General features: G+C 40.0%; 1 protein-coding gene across 1 annotated transcript in view; it reads left to right on the plus strand.

The window, feature by feature from the left end:
• Nucleotides 1–21,348, plus strand: part of LOC145978789 (uncharacterized) — a 69,439-nt gene extending 48,091 nt beyond the window's left edge. Inside the window, exons 2-4 of the mRNA XM_083111608.1 lie at nt 15,138–15,345; nt 17,970–18,202; nt 20,113–21,348. Of these exons, the coding sequence (XP_082967734.1) occupies nt 15,138–15,345; nt 17,970–18,202; nt 20,113–21,348 (1,677 nt within the window). The remainder of the gene's footprint in view (nt 1–15,137; nt 15,346–17,969; nt 18,203–20,112) is intronic.
• Nucleotides 21,349–24,103: the final 2,755 nt, after the last annotated feature.

Here is a 24,103-nt window from a genome sequence, read left to right on the forward strand (position 1 = left end):
AAAATTGTCCACGAGCAGTGTCGTTTTCCCACACCCCGAAGGACCTACGATCAGACAGCGGATGCTGTCGGGAAGCAACTCGCCGTTCTTTTTTTTTCTCGTTTGACATTCCGAATCCGGTAGACGCTTCACCACGTTCCACGTACTCACAAGATCACTTCGTTCGCGTCGATCCAACTCTTTTCTGGAAGTCCCAGCCATTTGACCAAAAGTTTGTCACCTTTCCTACGCAATACTTTCTCGATGAGGTACGTGTCGGGGTGTTTCGTTTTAGAGAGTTCCTCTTCGTAAAATCTTCCTTTCAAAATCTCGCCGCTACTATCTTTTATTATATACGTGTGTCGGTTTCCGGGTAAAACTCGAACCACCGTAAAAAGTTCCGTGCTCCAATTTTTTGTGAATCCCTTCTCGAAGGTGCGTTTGAATTTGCTGATCCTCACCTGGTCTCCAATTTTGAATTTTGATTTCTTGGTAGTCGTGGGAGTGTACTTTGGACAGTAAACTGTCGAAATTAAATGCTGCTCGTCAGACTTGGTAACGTCAGCTGGCTTCATGCCTATCGTTCTGTGTACCGTATCATTATAGGTGTCGACGAGTTCCGGCAGGATGTCGACCCATTTGTAATTTCCCCGAAGCGTGAATCGTTTCCACATGTGTGTTTTCAAGGTTCGATTAAATCTTTCCACGATGCTGGCTTTGATGTGACTGAAGGTCGAATAATGTCGAATGTCATGTTTCTGAATAAACTTTTGGAATACGGCATTGTAAAATTCTTTACCGTTGTCCGTTTGCAAAAACCCTGGTCGTCTGTTGCTTTCGCGAAAAATTGTCTTGAATGCTTCCGTGACGCACGTTCCCGTTTTCGCCTTCAAAGGTAGAGCCCATGCGAATTTCGAAAATGTGTCTATGACGGTGAGGAGGTACTTGTTGCCCTTGTTCAATTTATGTACATTTTTTAGATTGCCGCTGCTCATCTCCACGAGGTCACTTTGCCAGAGGTCGTCGATTCCCTTGGTTACCACCGCCAAACGTTCGTAGTTGCGGCGTGCAGGTTTATGCAATTCTTGGACGATGGCTTGCCTAGACATTTTTTTTTTAGAGATTACGTTTGAAGAGAAGCACCAGCGTGATGGGATTCAAAGAGGGTGGCACCTCACCTGTGTTTTGAACGATCAGCTTATCGCCGGCACTCACGTCGAAAACGGTAAGATCTTCGTCTTCGTGTATTTCATATATGTTGCGCGTTTCATTCCAACGTGCCAGAGGAATGTTTCCTGCTTTCTGGACACCACGATTCGATATTAAGGTCATGGTGGGAACGCTAGCTTTTCTGCCGTGAGACCAGTACGAAAATTCGTTTACCTGAATCGTGCCATCGAGGAGAAACTTGTAGTACGGATGATAAGGATGCAACATGTACAGTTTGTTACCTTCGACGAACGTGGAGATTCTCTGCTGATTGGGTACGCTGTTGATTTCGATGGCTTGCAAGGTGAACAATTTGGCGAATTTAGTGTCGACGCCGAGCAGATTACTGTGAACGTGTCCGAGTTTATTTTCGATGGGCAGCAAATGCTCGACTATGGTATCCGTTACGGTAGAAAACGACGGTTTGATTTTCACTTCCACGTTCAACTGCTTGTAGTTTTCGTTGAGTTCTTGCAACTTGGCACCGAAAGAGGCCAGCGTCGATTCCTGCGTGGATTCCAGCACTCCAACTTGATCTCTGATGTTGACGACGATGTTCTGAAGGTTCTCGACTTGATTCAATTTCGAGCTCTTCTCGGTAAGATCGTTCACGATGCTTCGCATCTCTGTAAACTGCGTGTGAAGGTCGGCGACGCTCTGCGAAGTGGGCAGCGTCAACACCAGCGAACTGATTTCGTCTCGAATCTGTTCCACGTTCGCCGTTTCAGTTTCCAGTCGTTTCAGCATTCGAGATATGTTCCTTTTCAAAGCGTGCAATTCTTTGGAGGTGGGGAGATTGGCCACCCTACTCGCGAGATCGCTCAACGAACTTTTGATGTCGCTCGAATCGGATAGTGCCGTCACCGCCGTTTTCAATTTTTCCAAACCTTCGCTCGAAGGCACGCTCGTCCGTAACGATTCCAAGTCACCCTGTATGTTGTCCAGTACGTGATGAAAATGAGCGAGATTGGATTCGACGTTCAAATTTTCTAAATATTCGATCTTCTGCTGAACCGTGCTCAACGTGTCTTGAATGCTCGTCAACGCGCTTGCTTCAGCGTGAATATTTTTAATTTCTTCGTTGATCAACTCCAGAGACGCCTGAAGCGTAGCGATGGTGGTTTGAATGTGTTCGAAGTCTCGATAAGCCTCCAATTGAATTTTTATGTTCGCAACGCTTTTACCGATGACCTGCAGTTCGTCCGACGATGGTAGGTTCGTCATGGTATCTTCCAAAGTCTGCAACTTGGATTTAATTTCTTCCAACGTGCCGGTGAATTCTTCTTGTAATTTGGAAACGACGACGTGCAAACGTTCTACATCGATATCGTTCACGACGGTTTGAAGTTCAGAGAAATTCTTTTCGATTGCGGAAGTTCGTTCTTCGATTTCGAGTTTCAATTTTTCCAAATCTTCATTTTTCGATTGAAATTGCTGTAATTTGGCCAAATCATTTTGAAGCGAATCCACGCTCAACTGTATATTTTGAACGTTGTCGTAGGAAGGTACGTCGACGTAATTTTTTATGAGCGTTTTCAGCTCGGAATCGATTTTCAGAATGGGGTCGAGACATTGCGTTTGGAGCGTAGCGTTTCCGACTCTAAACTTTTGTTTAAGGTCTCCTGCAAAGCGATCAAATCGCTCCTCAACTTCTTAACACGAACGTCCAGCATGAGAATCTCTTCTGCGTGGTCCACACGCTTGGTGTTGCCGAAAATGTCGTTAGGCATTTTTTGGTTAACGGTTATTTATAATAGGATAGACGATTCGTAATTCTACGAAGAGAGGAACGAGTTTGTCGTAATCTCCGAGGAGTTCCACGTATAAACAATCTCCTGCTGAAACATCGTACGCCATGTTAGAAAGCACCTTGTCGTGCTTCATTCGAAAAATGTTCTTGCCGGTAGAAATTTTGATTTCGCCTGCGTTCTCGGGATTCACGGTGATCCGAAGTTTCCCGTCGATCGGAATTTCGTAGAAATGTAAATTGTTGTTGAAGACGTAAAACATTTTACTAACGTCCTCGTCCAATTTCGTCCAAATGCTGTTGAGGTGAACGATCAACAGACCGTTGAGTTTAGTTAACACGGAAGGTAGAAATTCATGATCTGTCGTCGTGCGGTGTACAGTCTCCATTGTTTGCTTACGGAAACCAAAAAGATTCATTGTCCTTTGCTATTTACTTATCGTGTATGTGAGACAGTTTAAGTTTTTTTTTCATTTGCATTGCCTACAATTTTTACTAATTTCTAAACGATAGTGTCCCCAAGGCAACGTGTGGATTCCGCAAGACAAAATACATCTTTTATCGTCATGCGGATCTAATGCTACTTTCCTAACTTCGTTTGTTGTAATCACGTGGTCTACACTTTGGATTCTTTGTTCTATACTTAGTATCGTCGATTGTGAGTAAAGGCAATCGATGTAATCGTGGAAGGTGAGTTTGTTCTCCACCGTATTCTTGCCCACACCTTTTGCTTTCTTCGTGACGCTACTCTCTGTTCTCATGGCATACATCTTCGAACGCAAACCCGCGAACTCGACAATAATATCACCGTTACATTCATCTTTCAGTTTACCTAGGACTTTTTTGTTACGAGATGGAATTCCAAATCTGTTGGGTTGAGGATACGCAGAAGTATCGAAATACTCAAGCATGGAAGGATTTTTTATGTCTTCGTATAGGTTAGGTGTTTGTATGCTGTAAATGAAGCTGTCGGTGTCCGTGTACAAAAGTGACATCTTATCATTGAAGAAGGGTTTCATCACGTCGTAATGAAATTCGAACATGTAAAGTTTCGACAAGTCGAGAACCGTTGCGCCAACGTAAATTGGTTTTCTGAATTTCATCAATTTTATATCTAGATTGAAAAGTGCCAAATTCTCGTTGTAAATTTTTCTCGACTTGAATCTAGGATCGGCTATCCACTTCCGACATTTATTCTTATCGGAAATTAATTTCACGTCTACGTGATTCCGCACGTTTTCCATCGTCTTGCCATACACCGCGTTATTCATCAATTTAAAAAAATCTTTGTCTAAATCGGAAGTGGCAACCGTCCTATGTTGCGTGTTTGTTTCAATGTACGGTTTGAGCCACTCGGAATGTTTAAACCTGAGGACTCTTCTAACATTCGCTACCTTAACACCCTTCCCGATCAAGAATCGGAGATTCGAGTAATGAAGAACGTATCTCTTTTTGCCCTCTAGAGTCAATAAAAGCTTGCATTGATTAGAATGAGGCGAAGATTTGAACTCGGATGCCGGTGGTAAATCGCTGAACAGATCGTGTAAATGGTCGGGGAATTCGATATCCACCTCTGCGAAGAAGCCATACTCACTATCGTCGAAATTTTCTACGTCTATTGATGCCCATTCGAATCCTCCGTAAGGAAGTTTCTGGACCATGGCATGTCCGTAGAGATTATTAACGTCGACGTAGAAGATGTAATTCGATGCTCGATTTGAATCGTAATCTTCTTTAATGTGCACGTTGTTGGCTTTTGCATATCTCTGCACACATTGTACCATCCCGCCCCGAATCCCCCTCTCGATGAAAAGTAACATGTCCACGTCCGATATCAGTTCCAGCTTGACCTTTGTCTGGAATAACATTGCCGACCACGCTAATCCCGGTAGGCTGTAGAAATACGCTGGATCTAATTTGTAAATATTCGTTGCCGTTTTCCTGAACGCTTGAAAAACATCCGCGAGTATCGTCACATCTAATTTTAAGTAGGCATCGTGGTAGTCTCCGAGTGTCCTACATTCTAATTTCTCCCACATGAGTTGCGCGTGTTGGTATTCTTCGTCCGTGATTCCTTTCTCTCTGAGTCTGCTGTAAAATTCTCTTGGAAGTGGAAGAGCGTCGTCGTTAAATTTAGAACCATCACTAACATATTCGTAAGGATAAACCCCTTTACGTCTAACGAGTTCTACGTCTACGTTGGGAAAACTAGCTCTAGTTATTTTAAATTGATCGTCGGTGAGTTTGTTCGCTAAAGCATCCAGACTTGCAGAGAGAAATCTGTATGAATCCAGAAACCTCATCTCGATGGTATTTTTAGTCTCAGGAATCATAACTTTCTTACTTATAGAGATATATCGTTCTTCGTTTTGAGCAAGAATATCTATTTTTTGAGTGTTGTATCCGAGTTTCCTAATTAAGGGATGAAAATCGTAATTAGAACCATTGTGAAAGAATATGGGTACGAATTTTGGTTTTTGGATTTTGAGGTTGCATGCATTACAGATTCCGCTTATGAAGCGACCGTCCGTATGCGAATGGTGAAACACTTTACGATTGTCGTCTGTGAAGTGGTTATCGCACACAGGACACTTGACAGTGTCATAGTAATTTTGAAGTTCGATAGCAGATAACGGAAGCATCGGTTTCGATGTTCGCAGCATGCATCCAATTTTCCCAACCTCCTCGACCATCTTTTCGAAGAAGCGTTCGATTGCATCGGATCCTCGGTATACGTACGGTTCATCTATTTTATCCCGTCGCACGACAACGTAACCGAAACTGTTTGGTTCGTGAAGCTGGTAAGGTGTGGTGGAAGAAACTTCGGGATCCGGATCGCAGTACGAGAGTGGTTTGAGGAACGCCTCGAAATCAGCAACGATGATGGCCGGATGTTCCAACAACGCCTTGTGCATTTTGAATTCTTCCACTTCGTTCTTTTCGGGCATCAACATTCGAACCGGTCTGTTGTTGCCGCAATATATTTTATGTTGAACAAGTTTATCGATAGCAATCTGACGTCCGGTGTATTTTCGATAATCGGATTGTTGTCGATCGTTGAACGTGGTTAGACATCTCGGGCAAACTTCGATGTTGTTTGCATACTTGGTTGATTGACTTCTGACCAAGCGTGATAGTGAACGAATGAGACAGTAATGGTGAACACTGTCGTTTGAAATTAGAAGAAGATTAATCACACGAGCATCGTCATCGTCGACATCGCTTATCCTGACGGGATGCACGACATGTTTATCCAACGTATAGGAATACACGTTGATGATTAAGCGTTTTCCTTCTGCATCTCGTGCTCGTGTTTCGAATTTTGATATATCAGAAATGGTCACCGGGTATTCGATGCCAGCCATTGCATTTTCCAGTTCAGGTTCATGCTGCTTGTAATGATAAACCTGTTCTGGATGATTTGACCAATGAATCGGGTGAAGTTCCGCCAACACACACCAGAGAAAACACTTGTTATCGCTGTTCTGTATATTTAACACAGCCCTCTTGTGTTGAATGTTCGGTGGAAGAGGAACGTAGCTGGAAGCGCGAAGAGGCGAGAATCGGTTCACGTAAACGGTTAACGTGTGAGGACTTCCACACAGAGACCATCCCGACCCTTTAGCCTCGAAATCGTCGTGTTTCTTAACCAGTTCATTTGAAAGATCGGAATAAAATCCGTCAAAATTATCGACGTCCACCAAATGAAGAGCCTGGTTTTTTGTTCGATGATAAAAAATACTTGTTGTACCGTTGACTTTTTCGTATTCGGAAAACAGATCAACGTATACTTTTATGGAATTATTTTCCAATTTATTTTTTAGAATATTTATCACGGATGTTTTCGTTTCACGCAAGAAACTAAGAATGTCGCAGCCTGGTTCCGAAGTAAAAGAGAAATCCTGAATATGACGGTTAAATGCAGATCTAATTGGTTTTCGTTCATTACATAATTTAATTTGCTTGGAAGTGGAAGCTTCGGTTCCTGGATCATCGATTTTTCTTTTCACTGTTCCTTGTTCGGTCGATGGTTTGCAAATTTTCAGGTGTTTACTTAAATTTGTAATGCTGATCATCTTTCCGCATCGAGCACAAGGCTTAGAAGGTAACGAACGATTAATTCTCGAAGCTGTTTCGCTACATCTTGCCCTGTGCTTGCTAATATTAGTTTTAGATATTAATTTTTTGCAAGTAACACATTCGATCAAACTGGTGGATTCCATTATGCTTTCTCAGATCACACAAACCAAAAAAATAATTTCCAGGTATGTTATTTTATATGGAATTTCTCGGGGTGATTACAAAACTCAAAAAAATTCAATCTATACTGTGAATACAATTTTCAAGTATGTTATTTTATATAGAATTTCTTGGGGTGATTACAAAACTCAAAAAAAAAAAAAATTCAATCTATACTGCGAATAGAATTTCAGGTATGTTATTTTATATAGAATTTCTCGGTGGAACAGATCGTCACGAGCATCGTGTGGCCCACGGCGAAGGCTTACCTGGAGTTCGTGGAAAGGCACGCGACGCAATTCGATCTGGGGAGGAAGCTCGATCTGTCCGCCCCGTTGGCTAGTTTCAAGAGCGACTGCATCAACGCTCTGGCTTGGCGTCACACGTTTTCGAGAAGGTTTTCGGAAAGGATCCGGCCAGGTACCTGCGAACGATTTTTCCGAATACCGTCTGCGACAGCCACGTTCTGAACGAATTTACGTGGACGACCCAGCATCGTTTCCACACGCATTACTTTCTCGGCTGGGGTCTGATCTATCGATTCTGCTGCATCATCCCGACGTTCTTCATCATACACTGCAACATCAATTACCTGGTGTTGCATTATACTGTTTTGGAAAATAAGTTAAACGTTCTAAAAGATTTGTACCAGGACGTGACTGAAACTGACGCGTTCAAAACTCAATTTCTGCGCCTCCTGAGGACGGAAAAAAGAATATCGAATCAGTACAAAACTTTTGAACGTACAATTCTGCCGGATAATTTTCATTTCCACCAGATTGTTGAGGGTGGCAGCGAGCAGCAGCACCACCAAGTGTGGTCTTGGGCCACGTACATCGATTCTCTCAACCTGGACGCGAGCAAAGAACGCTACTTCCCCAAAAAGGATTCCGCATTCGTTCGGGAGCGCATCGAGCGCGTGAACTGGGTAAAGATCCCCTCGCCGTGGGTCGACGTCGTGCGAACGCTCTTTTCTTATTTTCACATGAAAGATGATCGCAATTTCGGAGCCAGGCGATTCGAGGCAAACAGCAACAACAATACCATTAAAGCGGTCGTTTCCCCGAAGTTGGGATTCAGCTTGATCCTCGACCAGATAGACCAGCAGGAGAACGAAGCGTGCTGCTTGCTCCATTTCGTCCCGGGCAACAACATCCGCATAGAATTCTCCTGCTGCGACGTACCTGACTCGTGCTGCGAATTTTGCCACACGATGTGTTTCTTGCAGACGCTGAGCAACACAACCCCACCACGCACCCCCTCTCTCTATGGCAGGGGATATTAATTTTTTATTCTATTTTTGTTAGGGTCTTAACAAAAATAATTATTTTGATTATCACACACACAAACACACCGCAGAAGATCACACACATGAGGTTTTTTTTTTAAAAAAAACAACAACATCGTAGCAGATTACGCCGAGAGCGCACAAGGTCGTAGTAGATTACACTGAGGGACCTCTTACAGTAAGAGGAGACAGCAGACTTATAGGTAAGTCATTTCAAAAGTGTGTAGGTCAAAGGACGAGGTAGCATAAGAGCAGGAGGAGCTTGAAAAAAGTGATGCCAGAGATTTTTTTTTCTGTTCATTTTTTTTCTTTGGGGGTTGGCAACACCGAACCTCACTTAAGGACGCAGAACTCTCTAAAGTCCACTACACATCGTTCCCGAGAGAGGTTTACAAAGGTCACGATATATAAACACGCTGTGAAACATCATCAGCGCAATAAATGAGGCGCGGAACGTGGAGAAAAGTTGAGTTTTTTTTGAGGTTTTGGTGAACCCCAAATGAGTAAAGTGAGTTTTTGATGTTTTGGTGCTCTTTTCTTCGCTGCGAAACATCGTCAGCGCAATAAATGAGGCGCGGAACGTGGAGAGAAAGTGAGTTTTTGAGGTTTTTTTGATCCCCAATTGAGGTTGCAGAACCGGGACACCTGTACTACTAGCACGTAGAGGCTCTCGTGTAGTTTAGCACAAAGAAAGGATAGGTTAAGTTATATCACGTAATATCGTGGCATTCGTACCAAGTGTGAGTGGGAAAAAAAGGGAAAAAATGGCAATTTTTACAAAAACATCGCTAAACGCTAAAACGTCACAAAAAATTGTCAAAATATGTCAAAAAGTGATATTCAATTGATAAAAAAACAGGCTAAAAAAGCACTCGTACCAAGTACGAGTGGGAAAAAAGGGAAAAAATGGGAATTTTTACAAAAACATCGCTAAACGCTAAAACGTCACAAAAAATTGTCAAAATATGTCAAAAAGTGATATTCAATTGATAAAAAAACAGGCTAAAAAAGCACTCGTACCAAGTACTGCGTTGAAACAATACACTTACACTACTACTGATGAGGGAAGCTGCTGCTCAGGAGCTTTTCTTTTGTTAAAAAAGTGATAACGTTGTCGACTTGTAATCAAGGGGTTCCAGGCTCGATACCAGGTGGAGGCACATGGTGCAGTCGTTTGGATCCCACTTTAAACTGTAAGTCCAATCCCGATTAGTCTTTCTGTGCATAAAATGAACTTAAAACAACAATTCAATAGTAAATTAGGTAGGCAATATTTTTTCTGCGGAGAATTGTGATTCTTCTCTCATTTGATAGTAAACGATGGTTCATTCAATTTTCTACGAGGAATTTTAACTTCCTGTTTAAATACTGTGTATTCATGTGGACAGTAATTTATTTCCGGTAGAAAAGTACCCTTGCAGTATTTTTTTTACGGAATCAGAGTTCTCCGTTACACCGGGGCTCGAATATGAAACTTTCTTTCTCGAGATTTTCTGTTGACCGCTCAATGCACTCTGCTACCAAGGTGGCACAAGTTCAGCTCTGGGCCTCACCGTTGGTCTAGTGGTAACGCTGTGGCCATGTAATCAAAAGGCCTTGGGTTTGATTCCCGATGGCGTCACGTAATGGCTTCGATCCAACGCTAAGCCAGATGTCTAGTCTCGATTAGCCTGTCTGTGCGTAAAGTGGACTTAAAAGAAACAGTTTGGTTCTGATTAGGCAAAGTCCCCCGTTCATATAGCACCGTGTCATGAAGGCACATTTAGGGAATGGGGGGTAGGGCCTCACACATTCTCGATCTCGGTTATGATCACCTCCATGCTTCAGCCGCCTCTACCCCAGGGTTGCCCCCAGTTACCCATTTATTTGAGGCTGTGTGAACCCCAGAGCCGCTTTATGCGGAGACAAGCCCGGAAAATATCCGACCTGAGGTCATCGACACCGAGAATCGAAGTAGAGTCTCCCGCGCGGTAGTCAGACGCCCTACCGAGCAGACCACCGAATAAGAAAATGTTTAAATATGACCCTGTAACTTACAATCACTCCGCAACGAACGTGTCGAATCATTGAATGACGGGAAATCAGTCAGAAACTATCTTGTCCCCTCTTCTTAATCCAGGGTAAATTAATGGTTAACAAAGCACCTACCAGAGACATTCTGCGTTACAGCAATTTTTCACACTAATCCAGTGAACCCTCGGCTTTACCAGAGCAGAATTAACCATCTGGTTGAGCTGAGGCCGGAGACACATTTCCACACAAGGTTGGTTATCGATTGAGCCTTTTGTATGGGCAAAACTCCCGCAACAATCTCCGAAACGGGAAAATTATGCTAACACCCCCGGACGAGTTCCTGAGGGAATTTTTTTCCATCGCGGGGTTTCCTGGTAGCGAGGCAACCCCTTCCTTAATTGGTGGCAGGCATCGCCTGCACGCACGGAACATGCTCGTACGGGAAGACTCGGGCAAAGCAGATGCTCGTGTGGGAGGATAAGTGTTAAGGCCGGCTAATGATTTGTAAACGTAGGGAGGGAACGTATTATTCCGAGGTTACGTTCTCTTCCAGCTTGCTTCTAAAATGCAGGCAACAAATCATAGAGTTAAAAGCTGTGTTGTTTGTACTTGGAGTTCCGAGCAACTTCTGGATCTGCATACAGTTTTCAATAACCGGTTCTTTAATCGATAGCTTAGGGACACCTATGCTAACTCAATTTTCCCATCTGTCCGTCTATTTGAGCCAGAAATTAATATCGCGCTTGAACAAACCAACCTAATTATATATATATATATATATATATATATATATATATATTACTATAGTTTCTTGACGAAGCACCTTAGGGCAATTTCATTGTGATGGGTGTGACATTCATACAAATTTACATTTATTTATTGTTGAAATATTTTCTTAGCACCTTCAAATATGTAACTCTATCAATTCATGTAATATAATTTTCCTTGATGAAAGTAATTTAATTTCAGAATATTCCTCACCCATCTCAACTTTTACCTACAGAAAATATTTCTTTTTCAATTGTGGCAGGTGTGACACTTCTGAGACTTGACTTTAGGACCTTCTATAGTCTTTCAGAAAACTCTGTGAAATGTATGAGATTACTAAAACATTTTTTTATTTTCACAATGCAAACTTTACTCGAAATTTAGATGCTTTTACTAATGGTTTTAATATTACTACATACTTTTTTTATAATTTTGCCTGTGACGGGTGTGACACCATGCACATTATTTACTTTATAGGATTATGGAACATTGCGAAGACTAAGAAAATGATCATAAATAGATTCTTCAAACTAAGGTTTGTTTCAGAAATGAAGTATGATACTTCAGAGCGTAAGATATAGAAGTAATCAATGAGAAAATAAATTAGAATTAATTTAGCTTTCTTTTAGTAATGAAACTAAATTAAGTGGAGACACACATAAAATCCCACTTCTACTATAAAAAGTAATAGGTTTGAAACAATATGTTATTTAAAAGCTATGAAACTAATGTTTGTATTAATAATTACAATTTCTGCATAGTTTTCCCTTTAATTTCATACATAATAAGTGATACTTTGAATAATAATAAAATTAACCTTGTCCACTTTCACATGAAATGGCTCCTTACAATCAGTAGATTTGTACGTTTTTTAAAGTACGAGGGATGATCGAAAAAAAAGGTTACAAAGCCTATTATGGCGTATGTGTTAGACATAGCTGGAAGATCAATACACCTGATGATGGAGGGCACTCAACACTAGTCCTCGATGTAATCACCTTTTTTGTTCAAGCACTTGTCACAACGGTAGATGAGGTTTTCCATACCGGTTGCACAGCATTCCGCGTCAAGTTTTCGTAGCCACCGTGAGGCAGCTCTTTTGACATCATCACATGTCAGATAATGGTGGCAAGCCAACCAAATGGTAGTCCCAGCTCAGCTGATATTGAGCGTAATGTTCTTCTTCTGTCCTCACGAATACACTCATCCACAAGAGCACAGTTCACGTCAGTGGTTGAGGTACTGGGCCTACCGCTGTGTCCAGGGTTGTCATTAACAATACTGGTCCGTCCTTATTTGAAGGCACGACACCACTTCGCTACATGTTGCCTTGAAATTGTCCCCTCCCCATACACCTCCACAATCTGCCTATGAATGTCAGCAGGTGTAGTGTTTTTGGTTCACAGGAACCGCACCACTGCCCTCACTTCTACTCTTGACCAATATTCTAGACGAGTCACCATTTTAAATGTCCGCTTCTCGGGTATACATGGTCAGAATCCGAATCCTCAAACTCGCAACAAGACAAACATGTTATTCATTTACACATAAATTTTCGTTACGTTACAGTGAATAAAACGAAAGTTATATGCTTTGTAACCTTTTTTTTCGATCATCCCTCGTATTTTACACGTTTTTACGTACTTTATGCGTATTTTACACAAGTAGAAAACCTTTTTTTTAAGGTTTAATACCCTGCCTCCGACCGTCTTATGTGTTCTGCAAACAAAGCATTTGTTGTGAAACTTTAGAATGATATAGACAATGACGGTGGTGTTGCGGATGAGGGTCATATCAGGTTTATTTGCTGATGGAAATAATCCATCTAAGGTGTGTATTTTTGCTATTTCTTAAGAAAGTTACTTACGACACTCTTCTCTCTCAAAAGCTCTATGCCAAATTTAAAACTTTTTTTTTTCAAGATATAGTCTAAAGCAATATTTTTCGGATAACAAATTGATACTAACGTTGCATTTACAATATTTATAATTATCACTTTATGATTTATTGCTAATATTTAGACGCTTTTTAAATATGAGGTTTACCCCGTTTCCTCTCAAAATTTGCTTCATTAAGAGTACTCCAGACTACTACATCTTGCTTCATATACTTTTCGATTGGATACCTGCGTAGGATTATTTGTCTACTAGAACATTGTGTATACCATTGTGATGTAGGAATAGTAAGGAAACGACAAAAGACAATTGAATTTTAAAATAAAATCCTCTAAAGAGAAAAGAGTCTGGGACATCAAGGCTCAATCTTATTTCAAATGCGCTGACGTCTGCCTCGTTCTTGTCTTGTCTTAGCAAATCTCGAAGTTCATAGTCTCATTCTCGTATCTATTTTTTGATCGATAGTCTCGGTCTTGTCTCAAAATTCTAGCAGAGACAAATATTTATCTTGCTTCGGTATCATCCTTAGATAATGCTATCTGTAAGTACTCAATAATAATAATAATAATAGCCCATTGAGACTACCTACTGACTGCCGGTCCACTCCTACTCACCCGAAGTGGATCATCCAACCAGTTACAGGGTGACGTGTGGTCAAAACGATGAACTTCCAGTCGTTGTAGGTTTTCATGACCGGTTATGGTACTCATTCGTAGCTTCCCAATTTCCTCACGAAGGTATAAATTCACCAGTCTCATACACAGGCCGAAATCTCAAGAGAAAAGTTGTCACGCTTACCCCAGGAGACTCAACCACGATGCGGAACTACTCTAAAATAATAGATACAAATAAATAAGGAGATTCAGTAATGTTTTTTCTTTGATACAGTACGATGTGGAAATTTCACAAGGCCAGGGTGTAAATCCAACTAAAACTCGAAAATGCCTAGAGTGGAAAAATCTTTTCAAAGACGTAACTAACTGAGAAGTCCATGACAGATACGTAGGAAACGATGTCCTTTTCTGATACCCCAATATTCAGAATTATTCCAACTGTTCCAACATAGATAGAGACACGTTACAAGAAGAATCCGGCTGATTGAAACTTTAGGTTTAGAATAAAAGAACACAAATTAACATCCAACAGTATGCCATTTCTTTATCTCGATTACAGTGAATTTATTGGGTTATGAAAAGTTGGTGCCATCAAATTCAGCCCTGCCAGTTGGTGAAGTTAAAATGTTTGATGACGTTCTAGAAGACGGGATGAAGATATTATCAATGCAGTGGTCATTGAAGATAAAGACTTGAAATTGTACTTCTGTAAAATAATAAAATAACAAGAAATAGCTACCACTGTATTGTTACTACGAAGAATATTGAAAACGTGTTGGCAGAGAAAATGAGCTAACCCATATGTTCAAGTAATTTGTGCAGTTTTGAGGCTGGAGATGCAAATTTCCCGTTGAAACTTACCTGTACAGTCACGGACACTTCTGTGTTGTAACAACTCCCATTGACTTTGATGGGATCGTTACAACCCAGAATGGTCCGTGGCTGTACACAATTTCTGAACCCAAAAGAGGATACACAACAAATATGTTTGATCTCTCTTTCCACTGTGATGGTATATGCATTTTTTTTAAAATATATATATATATATTTTAAATTATACATCTTGCATATATAATAACCACAACATATAATATGTGTGGTACACATTTGAAAGTCACGTTGCGACAGCCAATCCGTGTCCCTTCTATTGAAGCTTGTTCTAGCGAAGGCATGTCAACCAAAAACTCTGGCAACATCGCTAGACTGTCTTCCGCAGTGCTTATCTCTGTCTGCTTGCATGGCCATCACATGTGGAAAGTTGTCTAGCTTCTTGTTGGTTAGTGTCTGATTCCACCGAACATTTTGTTTGCTAGAAATGAACTGATGTAAGCTTTTATTAAGTTTGTGGTAATTGTTGCATTTGATTCCTTTCTATTTATTTCCAGTACAACCGGGAATTCAAGCCCCAGCGTTTGAGGAACTGGGAGGTGCCCAAGTGGTACCCGGAGAGACCCAAGTTCCGGAAGACGGCGACGCAGTTCATCGCCAACGACAGGGGCCATCTGCTGCCAGGAGTCGCTCGCTCCGGACAAACCCCCTGGGGACGGTACGTGGGGACATGGGACCTTCCACGGAAAATCACGCGAAAAATAGGTAAGATGTATTTACCGCAAGAAGTAATAGTAATTAACGTAAGAAGTACTAAATGCAATACAGTCTACAGTTATGTGGGAAGAACGTTTCGCTCGAGCGCCAAATAGCTCGCACGAACAACGCTAGATAGCGTACGAAATCGAGAGCTTCTTCGCTCGAGCGAATAACGCTCGAACAAGCAAAACGAGCTGTAGACGCTCGACATCCAGTAGTATACCCGTAATTTGTCTGGTAGTGGGCTCTCAAATATTGATCATGAGGTGAAATAAGGAGTGAAATTGAAACTAAAGTAAACATACCCATTATCTCCATTTTAAAATGTAGTTTAATCTATCTTATCAATACACAGTGACATATGAAAATGAAATAAATGATTGTGGGCTGAAATTACCAGGAGGGATATTTTACATATGTGTCTACGATTATTATCACATTAAAATGATATTCCATTGTATACGCTCGAGGCTGGGAGACTCAAACGAGTACGAGCGAGCGAAAGTGGTTCCATGCAGTACCTACTCTAATACAGTTCATTACAATGGTGCAAGTTTTTTTTGGTATTTAGCAATGTGTGTGAATTCTGAAAAGAAGAGAAATAATATCATATAGATGAAAATATCAATATATCATCCTCCTGTTGTTAGAAATTCAAAATTAAATCGAACGACAAACCCGGGGCATGCAATTAAGCTTTGTAAGCAATGCTTACAAATAAAAAGTAATATTTTATTCCGCTCGTAATACCACAGGGCAAAATTTAAAATATTCAAATATTAATAAGCATGGCTAGCTTGTTGTGGGACTAATATTCAATATTGTCAATAGATGCCGTTGTATGACGCATGTAAGCAACGCACTTGCCCCTACTGCTAGATACGATATTGGCCATTGCTCTCTGTAGCCAGATCCACGCCGCAGGTTGTGACTTTAATCTGCTGTGTAAACAAGTGGAAGAATAATCACACTCTTAAGTTTTAATGGTGTGTTCAATATTTCCACGATGTCTTCATCTGTGGGATTATTATTATTATCCATTTAGCTTTCTTGGCGTCATCTTTCTTTTACCTTATCGATCTTAAGGATCGTTATTGGTGATAGATGCTACCAAATATAAGTGTAGTCTGTATGATGATAACAATATCAAATCTAAAATAACATTTTCTTTTTATTTCATATTTTATTTCATTATATTTATTTATTTTTAATATTATTTATTATAATATTTATATGTATTTATTATATTTTATTTATATATATTATTTAATATTTTATTTAATGAAGAGTTGCGATGAATAATATGTGATGAGAGTTCCCAATGGAAGCTTGAAATGTAATTATAATTTAGCAAGTGATTTTGAACAGAATCGATACCACAATGTTAACCAAAAAACCTTAGTCTAGTCTCCTCAAATTATATCATTGGCTTCGATCACTTTCAAATTTTGGTGCAAGTTTTACGGGGAAAAAGAAAAAAAAATTGAAAAGAGTAAACTTTAGAGTTTCCATTTCAGTTGATATGGCGGCCATTTTACAGAATAACGGGTATGTGAGTAAAGACTTTATTTTATATCTTCCTACTTTAAATTTCAAGAGGGATAAATTAATTCATATTGTTAAAGACGAAATTCTAAATTTGGGAATGTATATTTCAAATTTAATCTGCGAATTGGATGATTACCGAACCATCAAAACTCTAATTGAAAGTTACATCATAATTCGTTTCCCATAAACCTGGCGGAAAAATTAAACGCGACCAAAATAGTACAGAGTAAAGTTTCGCACTGTACGTTTTTCATTTACAACTTTTTCTAATCACAATCATTGTGAAGATTTTGCATATATTGCAGTCTTCTCCAGTATAATTCTGTAAATGGATAACGATATTACCGTAGTGTGGATATTCTAACTAAGTCTCATGTATGGATTCTCCTTGTGTTCGATTGTGATTGTGCTTTTAGATAAATAAAAATTAATAATATACTTCGGGTCATAAGTAAAGGTCTGCTTTGTGATTCATTGTACAATTACAAACATGTAGTTCTTTGTAAATGAATTATATCTTCCAACGATTTAAAAGTTACTCTTCTGTAGAATCCTTTAACTCCAGCAATTTAAATGGTAGTATTTTTTCATTGATTGATTTGCTTTATTTTACTTCGCTTTTTGTGCCACTTTTGGCTAATTTGCGAAGATGGGGATGAGTGATGACATGATGAAAATTGATGATTGGACACTCACAAACATCCATGCCCTGGCCGAGATTCGAACCCAAGACCCCTGGCGTCGTAGCTTAAATGGTAGTACTTTTTAAAACAGTACTGTAATGAGTTATACGCAAAAGTATAATACAACTCAAGAATGGCAACATAACACTGATTTAAAAAATGGTATAAAAATACACATGTTAGTCAAAGTTTAACTTTACTGGTGTTGGTCCGTGTTATTTCAAAACCTCTGAACGTTGACGAAAATGTAGTGTGGACCTCCTACTACAGCTATTTGTGTAGTTTGGACACCATTTTCCCCAGTGAATTAATTTTGATTTTAAAACATTTCTCAAAGCTTTATACTTGGATTTTATTTTATTCTTACAAGTGATTTGACATAGTTATTCCATTTTTTAGCGGAAGAACTTACGGCCCCTCCTCAGACAGCGGGTGGGTGCAGACAAACAGAAAACGAGACTAGAAAAACCCTCAATCAGTATTCTTCAGATAAAGAAAATTTCAGAATCAATTCTCTCGTTGCTGTGCCAAGAAATGACAAGGACAAACCGAAGCAACCAACTCCTTTCAGTTATCAAACACCACAGACTCCCGACACATCTGACTTCCACTGCTCAACTCAAAATCACAATGTAAGTATTGTTAACTGGCATAAAATGGTAATACATCTTTTAAGCAGCGTCACAAAAGCAGAATGTTTCAGTAAATTAACTTAAATTTGTTGACAGAAAAGATCATATAGAACTGACCTGTGACTGTCCAATCCATTCAAATAAATTGATACTTGATAAATGCTACAGAGCTCAACTCAAGAAGCATCGGCTTTCAATATCTAATGCTCACTTATTGATTTACTAATATTTAAAATAGAATTGCATTTGTCAACACAAAAACAAGTAAAAGCTAGTATATTTTGTTACTTTCAGAATTGATGCGAATGTTATGCGTAAAGGTCATTAAAAGTTAACAACAACGAAATGGGATCAGAAATATAAATAAAAAAATATGAAATTTCAATAGTATTGTCTAGTGTATTCATTATTTAAGTTGAGATGGAACGGTTTTTAATGGGTAGTAATTTTTCTTACAAAAGAGTAAATCAAAACTATTTCTTAGTCGTTCTAGGAATTCCGGTTGACAAAAGAAATTCACATAATAATAATAATTATTCTTACTATTATTAATGGAACCAAGGTATAATATATTTGTTCTTAACTAGAAGCAAAATGTTACTATGTAAGAAATAAATATATAATTATAAGCAATTTATGTAAACCTCCCGTATATGTGATGGCATAAAAGTAAAGCAATCTCCCGTGTATTGTCATTTCCATTAAGGCGCGTAGGCACATAATTGTTATGGAACAATTAGTGTCGCACTAAATTGAACATTAAAACAATTCGCTGATGCTGACAGATATAATATTGACATATCGATATTGATTAATCGATAAGGTTTCTGTATTTTTTATAAGGAACCTTTTACTTCCTTTCACAATACTGAGAATTTACTATTTTTCTCTATCGGATCGTTACGTCCGATGTCGGTATTAAGAAGTTGTCAGTATGATTGGAAAGATATATATATCTTCTGTCATTGCACCTGCATTTATTAAATATTTTTTTACAAGGCAACACCTTGTAATGTAATGTTCATTCTCGAAGTGCATGCCTGTGTGTTTCTGCGTATGTGAACGTAAATTTTGTAACATTTACTAACCTCTCATACCTGTCGAGTTCTTTCAACGTTATTTCTCAGACTATTATTATTTTTAAAATGAACGATCAAATTTGTGCATCCAGCATTGCAAAAGTGTTCTATGACATTGCTCATTGCAGAGTTCTCAATGCTTAAGGCCACTGTTTGTCTGTGGTGACATTTATTTGGCTAAAACATGAAGGTGATAAAAAAACAGGTTAAATGAAATTTATCATAGGAAAAATTCATCGTAAAGTATCGAGTGATTTTTTATTCTTTTATTTTGGAATATTTCTAAGCTGTTCGGAAAGAAGCACTTACCTAAAAAATTATATTTTACAGCAGACAGTTATTTATGTTTATTCTTTAAATAGAAAACATTACAGGCATTATATACATGTTGGATAATCCCTGTTTAGAATCATAACCAATGTAAAATAACATTTGTAATATATTTTTTAATTGATTCAGTGTGACTTAGATTGAGGCAACAGAAAATGGCAGTTTAATGCATTTCTGCTTTTTCATCCTAGTTTTGTGAGTAAGTAATATTCGGTGACACCACTAAACATTAATTAGTAGTTTTACTTGGCTTAGAAGTTTTTTCCCCTTCTTTTTGGAATAGAGCCAACATATCACCGTCTGTGTAAAATGAAATGTTGATATGTATGCCAGCTGCTCCAAGAGCACAACATCTTAAAGTGTTTCTTGGTAATTCGTCATTGAATTAGCTTCAGTTAGGCTGATATCAATAAGTCGTAAACTTATATTATAATTTTGTAGAATGTTTTCTCAACCTGAATGATATATTCAGGGGGTTCAACATTTTTTCCTTTGTTGCAGGAATTTCTTCCTGACGAGGAGAGTGTGGATTTGGATGCCGGGAATGCAGCTTCTCCAAGCCCAAAGAAGAAAACGATTTTCCGCGAATTCCCATCCAAGGTAAGCTTCGAAGGACCACCATTGGCGGACGCGTACTCGGCATTTCAGATAGCCCGGAACCTGTCGATGGAGAACAGGCGCCACCAGCCGCTGCCGGACGTCGTGCAGGAGGGCGCTTACCGTGAGATGGACCTGCGCTTCCAGCAGGAAGGAAGAAGGCATCAGCCGTCTGCAGGGGCCTCTGCGGTGGGCTGGAGGGACTACAAGTCTCCCGGCCCCACGGAATGCAGCAAGATGAGGATTTTCCGACCCCGCACGGCCGGCGATGCTTCCGGACAGAAACCAGAGTCGTCGTCCAGACCGAAGACCAGCGTTTCGAAGCTGCGAAGGCAGAAGAGGGTGACCGAGATGGACCTGGCTATAGGATGGGACATCGTCCACGGGATGACTCCGTCTTCCTCCAGAGCCTCGCCAATTCCGGAGCATTCCGATACGGAGGGCCATAGCACAGTCAAGTCGTTTGAGCTTGAGCGTGCGCAGCCCAAAGTGGCGTGGGATGAATGCAGGTCGGAGGGTTCTTCCGAGGCCAAAGCCCCAACAGACATTCCCAGAGATTCGGCTAACGATTTCAGCAGTTCGAACCAGGAAACTGCTGATGAAACATTCCCCGAAACCAATACCGAGGAGGAAATGACGAAGACAAAATTGCGCCCCAAGACAGCCAAAGTGAAAGACAAGAAGAGATACAACGAGGTAGTTGCCAGAGAGAACAGTTCAACGTCAAACTCAGACACTAACGTGAAGTCTGTGGGACGACGCTCCAAAAGCTCCCCTAACCTCACTTCCGTCGGGGTCCAAACGTGGCCCCGGCTGCTCAAGGCTCGCCCGTGCATTGCGTGCGAACTGAAACCTGTGCCCGATGCTTCCCAGAAGTCCGAATACAAATTGGCGTTCAAAGCCGGGAAGCCCAACCTGAGACCGTTCACTCCGAAACCAGAAGTGGAAGTTCCTAAGCCAAAAATCCCTTTCGCGAAGAAAAGCTACTCCATTCCTACATTGGCGCCTCCGTTCAGTCTCTGGCCGGGCAGCTCGACCAATGACTACCCCGACCACTGGCGCCTGGCCTCCATCTACCAGCACTCCTACAAGCCGCTACTTCAGAGGAAGAAGCCCCTTCTGAAAAGCGTCTTTATGTAATGCCTCTGCGTAGGATCGTTATGATAAAAGTATCAGTTTCACCTGAAAACTTAAGTAGGTCCAAGCTAGTTTGCTACATGTGCTTGGGAAAAAAAAATAATAGGAGCTGGCATTGGAACACTCCAAAAGTACCATGGGAGAACTTGAACACATGGTTCTTCAGCCTTGTGACGTTACGTAGTGCTGTGTTACAGCTCAATCAATATCAAAGCTTGCTGTTTTATACAATATGATTGACGTAAGAGAGCATGTTGTTTTACCAAATTTGGTTTCAAAATCAACAAAATGCGAAACTATACTTAATGACGATTGTATAATTCAGACGTGTATTTAATTACTTTACGTATTTCAAAGTTGTCGTTGAAAGCAATGAAAATTTTCAAGATTTGCTTTTTTTGGTAAGGATGGAACCAGTCCGTAATGACTGCCCTGGCCTTCAATTGTTTTCTGAGCGCAACAAAATGATGTAGGTTCTTCTCTGGCACACTGATGTCCCAGGACTGATAATGTAACCCGCGCAGAAGCGTCAATTCTTATTGCTGACGCAAGGCATTCCAACTATGGCAGAAGCCTCGAACATTGAAGAAGATAAATAAAGTAAATATTACAATTAGGATAGAATAGATTCGACTTCTCATCCGACATGAGTCCGTGCGATTATGATCTCTTTGCAAAACCCACTTCCCCGAAAGCAACAACATTTTGAGGGTCAAACCCTTCCAATTGACTATTCTTTGAGTGACGCATGATCAGTGAATCGAGTCCCTTCGTCGCTCTAATTCTTTCTAGTAGGTTCCAATTAAATGTGTAATACTGGGTCAACACCGACAACACCGACTTAGTTCAATCCCCAGATCTGAAATTATAAGTTTGTTTGAACATATTAATCATTATTAAATATTAATAAGTGAGTGACTTTCCATCCTTCATCGGCTGTCCAAGCGGGTGGCTTTTGAGGCTGAAGCCTCATCCCTCAAAGTCCAAAGGAGATCTGACACTGTACTTTAAGAAATTTCCCAAAACAGTATTATTTGATTGATTGATTTCGTTTATTTTATTTCGCTTTTCTTCCACTTTTGACTAATTGCAAAGATGGGTATGAGTGATGATATGATGTAATTTATGAATGAACACTCACGAACGCCCATGCTCAGGCCGGGATTCGAACCCGGGACCCCTGGCGTCTTAGTGCGATGTGTTAACAACTCGGTCACGGAGACCACCAACAGTATTTTTTGAACGACTGTGCATGCACATGTGAAACTTCACAGTTTTTAAAAATTGTATTAAGTAAAAAAAATACAAGCGATCATGTACTAATATAAATCACATGAACCCTCCTCATGTGGCCGCGGTGGCTCAGTCGGTAACGCGTCTGGCTACCAAGCTCAAGGTCCGGGAACTTTTCTAACGTTGGAAGCGGCCCCGGCGCCCACCCAGCGTCGAATAACATGGGTACCTGGGGGAAACCCTGGGGGGTAAAGGCGGTCAGGGGCGTGATGCTGATCACATCACCCTCACTCACGACCGGATCAAGAAAGTGTGGGGCGTTACCCCCACACCCCCTATACGCCTTCATGGCGTGGTGCTAAGCACAGGGGAGTACTTTACCTTTTACCTTTACATCCTCGCTCCCCCCAAGGAAGATTCTGGTTGCCCAACTGCGTTAAGTAAAACATTTTTTTTTCAATTCCCTCTTCAAGTAATTTATCACACAGATTTGTATCATTCTGATATAGTTTCCAGAAGCTACTTCCCTGATATATAAGTCGAAAACAAAAAATGGGGAGGAAGGGTGGATAATACTCGAGCAAGCAGTTATTTTCTTGTTCGTTGTGCCAAGTGAAGTAAAATAAAGCAAACAAATCAATTAACATTTGTCCGTTGTGGCTAGATACACATCGTATCTGCAGTACACGGGTAAATATAGCTTCTTACGAACATGACTATTATAAAAACATTATTTTTACCGTTCATCATTCGTCAGACGTTTACACAAACCTTGTTGTTTTATAAATAAACTTGACGTCATACTTTAAAAGTTATTTCATGTCCCTTTAAACGAAACCGATTTCATAACTTTTATAGCTCACTTGTAACTACTGATGCTATGATGTTCATGCTTATTATAGATTGTTTAGAATTAGTAAGATGTGTTTCGTTTGGAGAACAACTTAGGTGTAAGTGTCATACTTACTTTTCATTAATGGAAATGGAAAATTGGATATGATACTGTTCACAATATAATTTTGAACTCATTACATTACTGTTAATTATGCTAAAATGTATATACTAGAACTAGGTGACTATTCTATATTAGAGCAGTCACTATTAATAATTGAAGCATTCCAAGTAACTCTGAGAACAGAAACTGTCACTTTATTTACTTCTATCTCTTTATTAATTTAAAATACAATAAACACACCATAAATTTTCTTCCATCCCTGCAAGCATTTGAGAAATTGTTTGAAGGCTGGTAATACACTTCCGTACCGTTGTTATTTCATTTCTCAGCCTGAAATGAGAAACATGAGGCAGTAACTAAAGAAAGCTAACATGAAAAGAAGATGATTGCGATATCTGTGTTACGTAATACGAAGAAAGTAAGAAATTTTAATTTTTTCAGAGGTCACAGTGGGAGCATTAGTTCTCATACCTATGACATTAACAAACTGGTTTTTCTTATGTTATTATATTTATCTTCTTGTCATTTATAAGAAACATAATGTCTCATGTTAAACAAATAAAGAAATAC

This window comes from Lepisma saccharinum, chromosome 25 (assembly GCF_977018435.1).
Source record: "Lepisma saccharinum chromosome 25, izLepSacc3.1, whole genome shotgun sequence".
NCBI lineage: Eukaryota > Metazoa > Arthropoda > Insecta > Zygentoma > Lepismatidae > Lepisma > Lepisma saccharinum.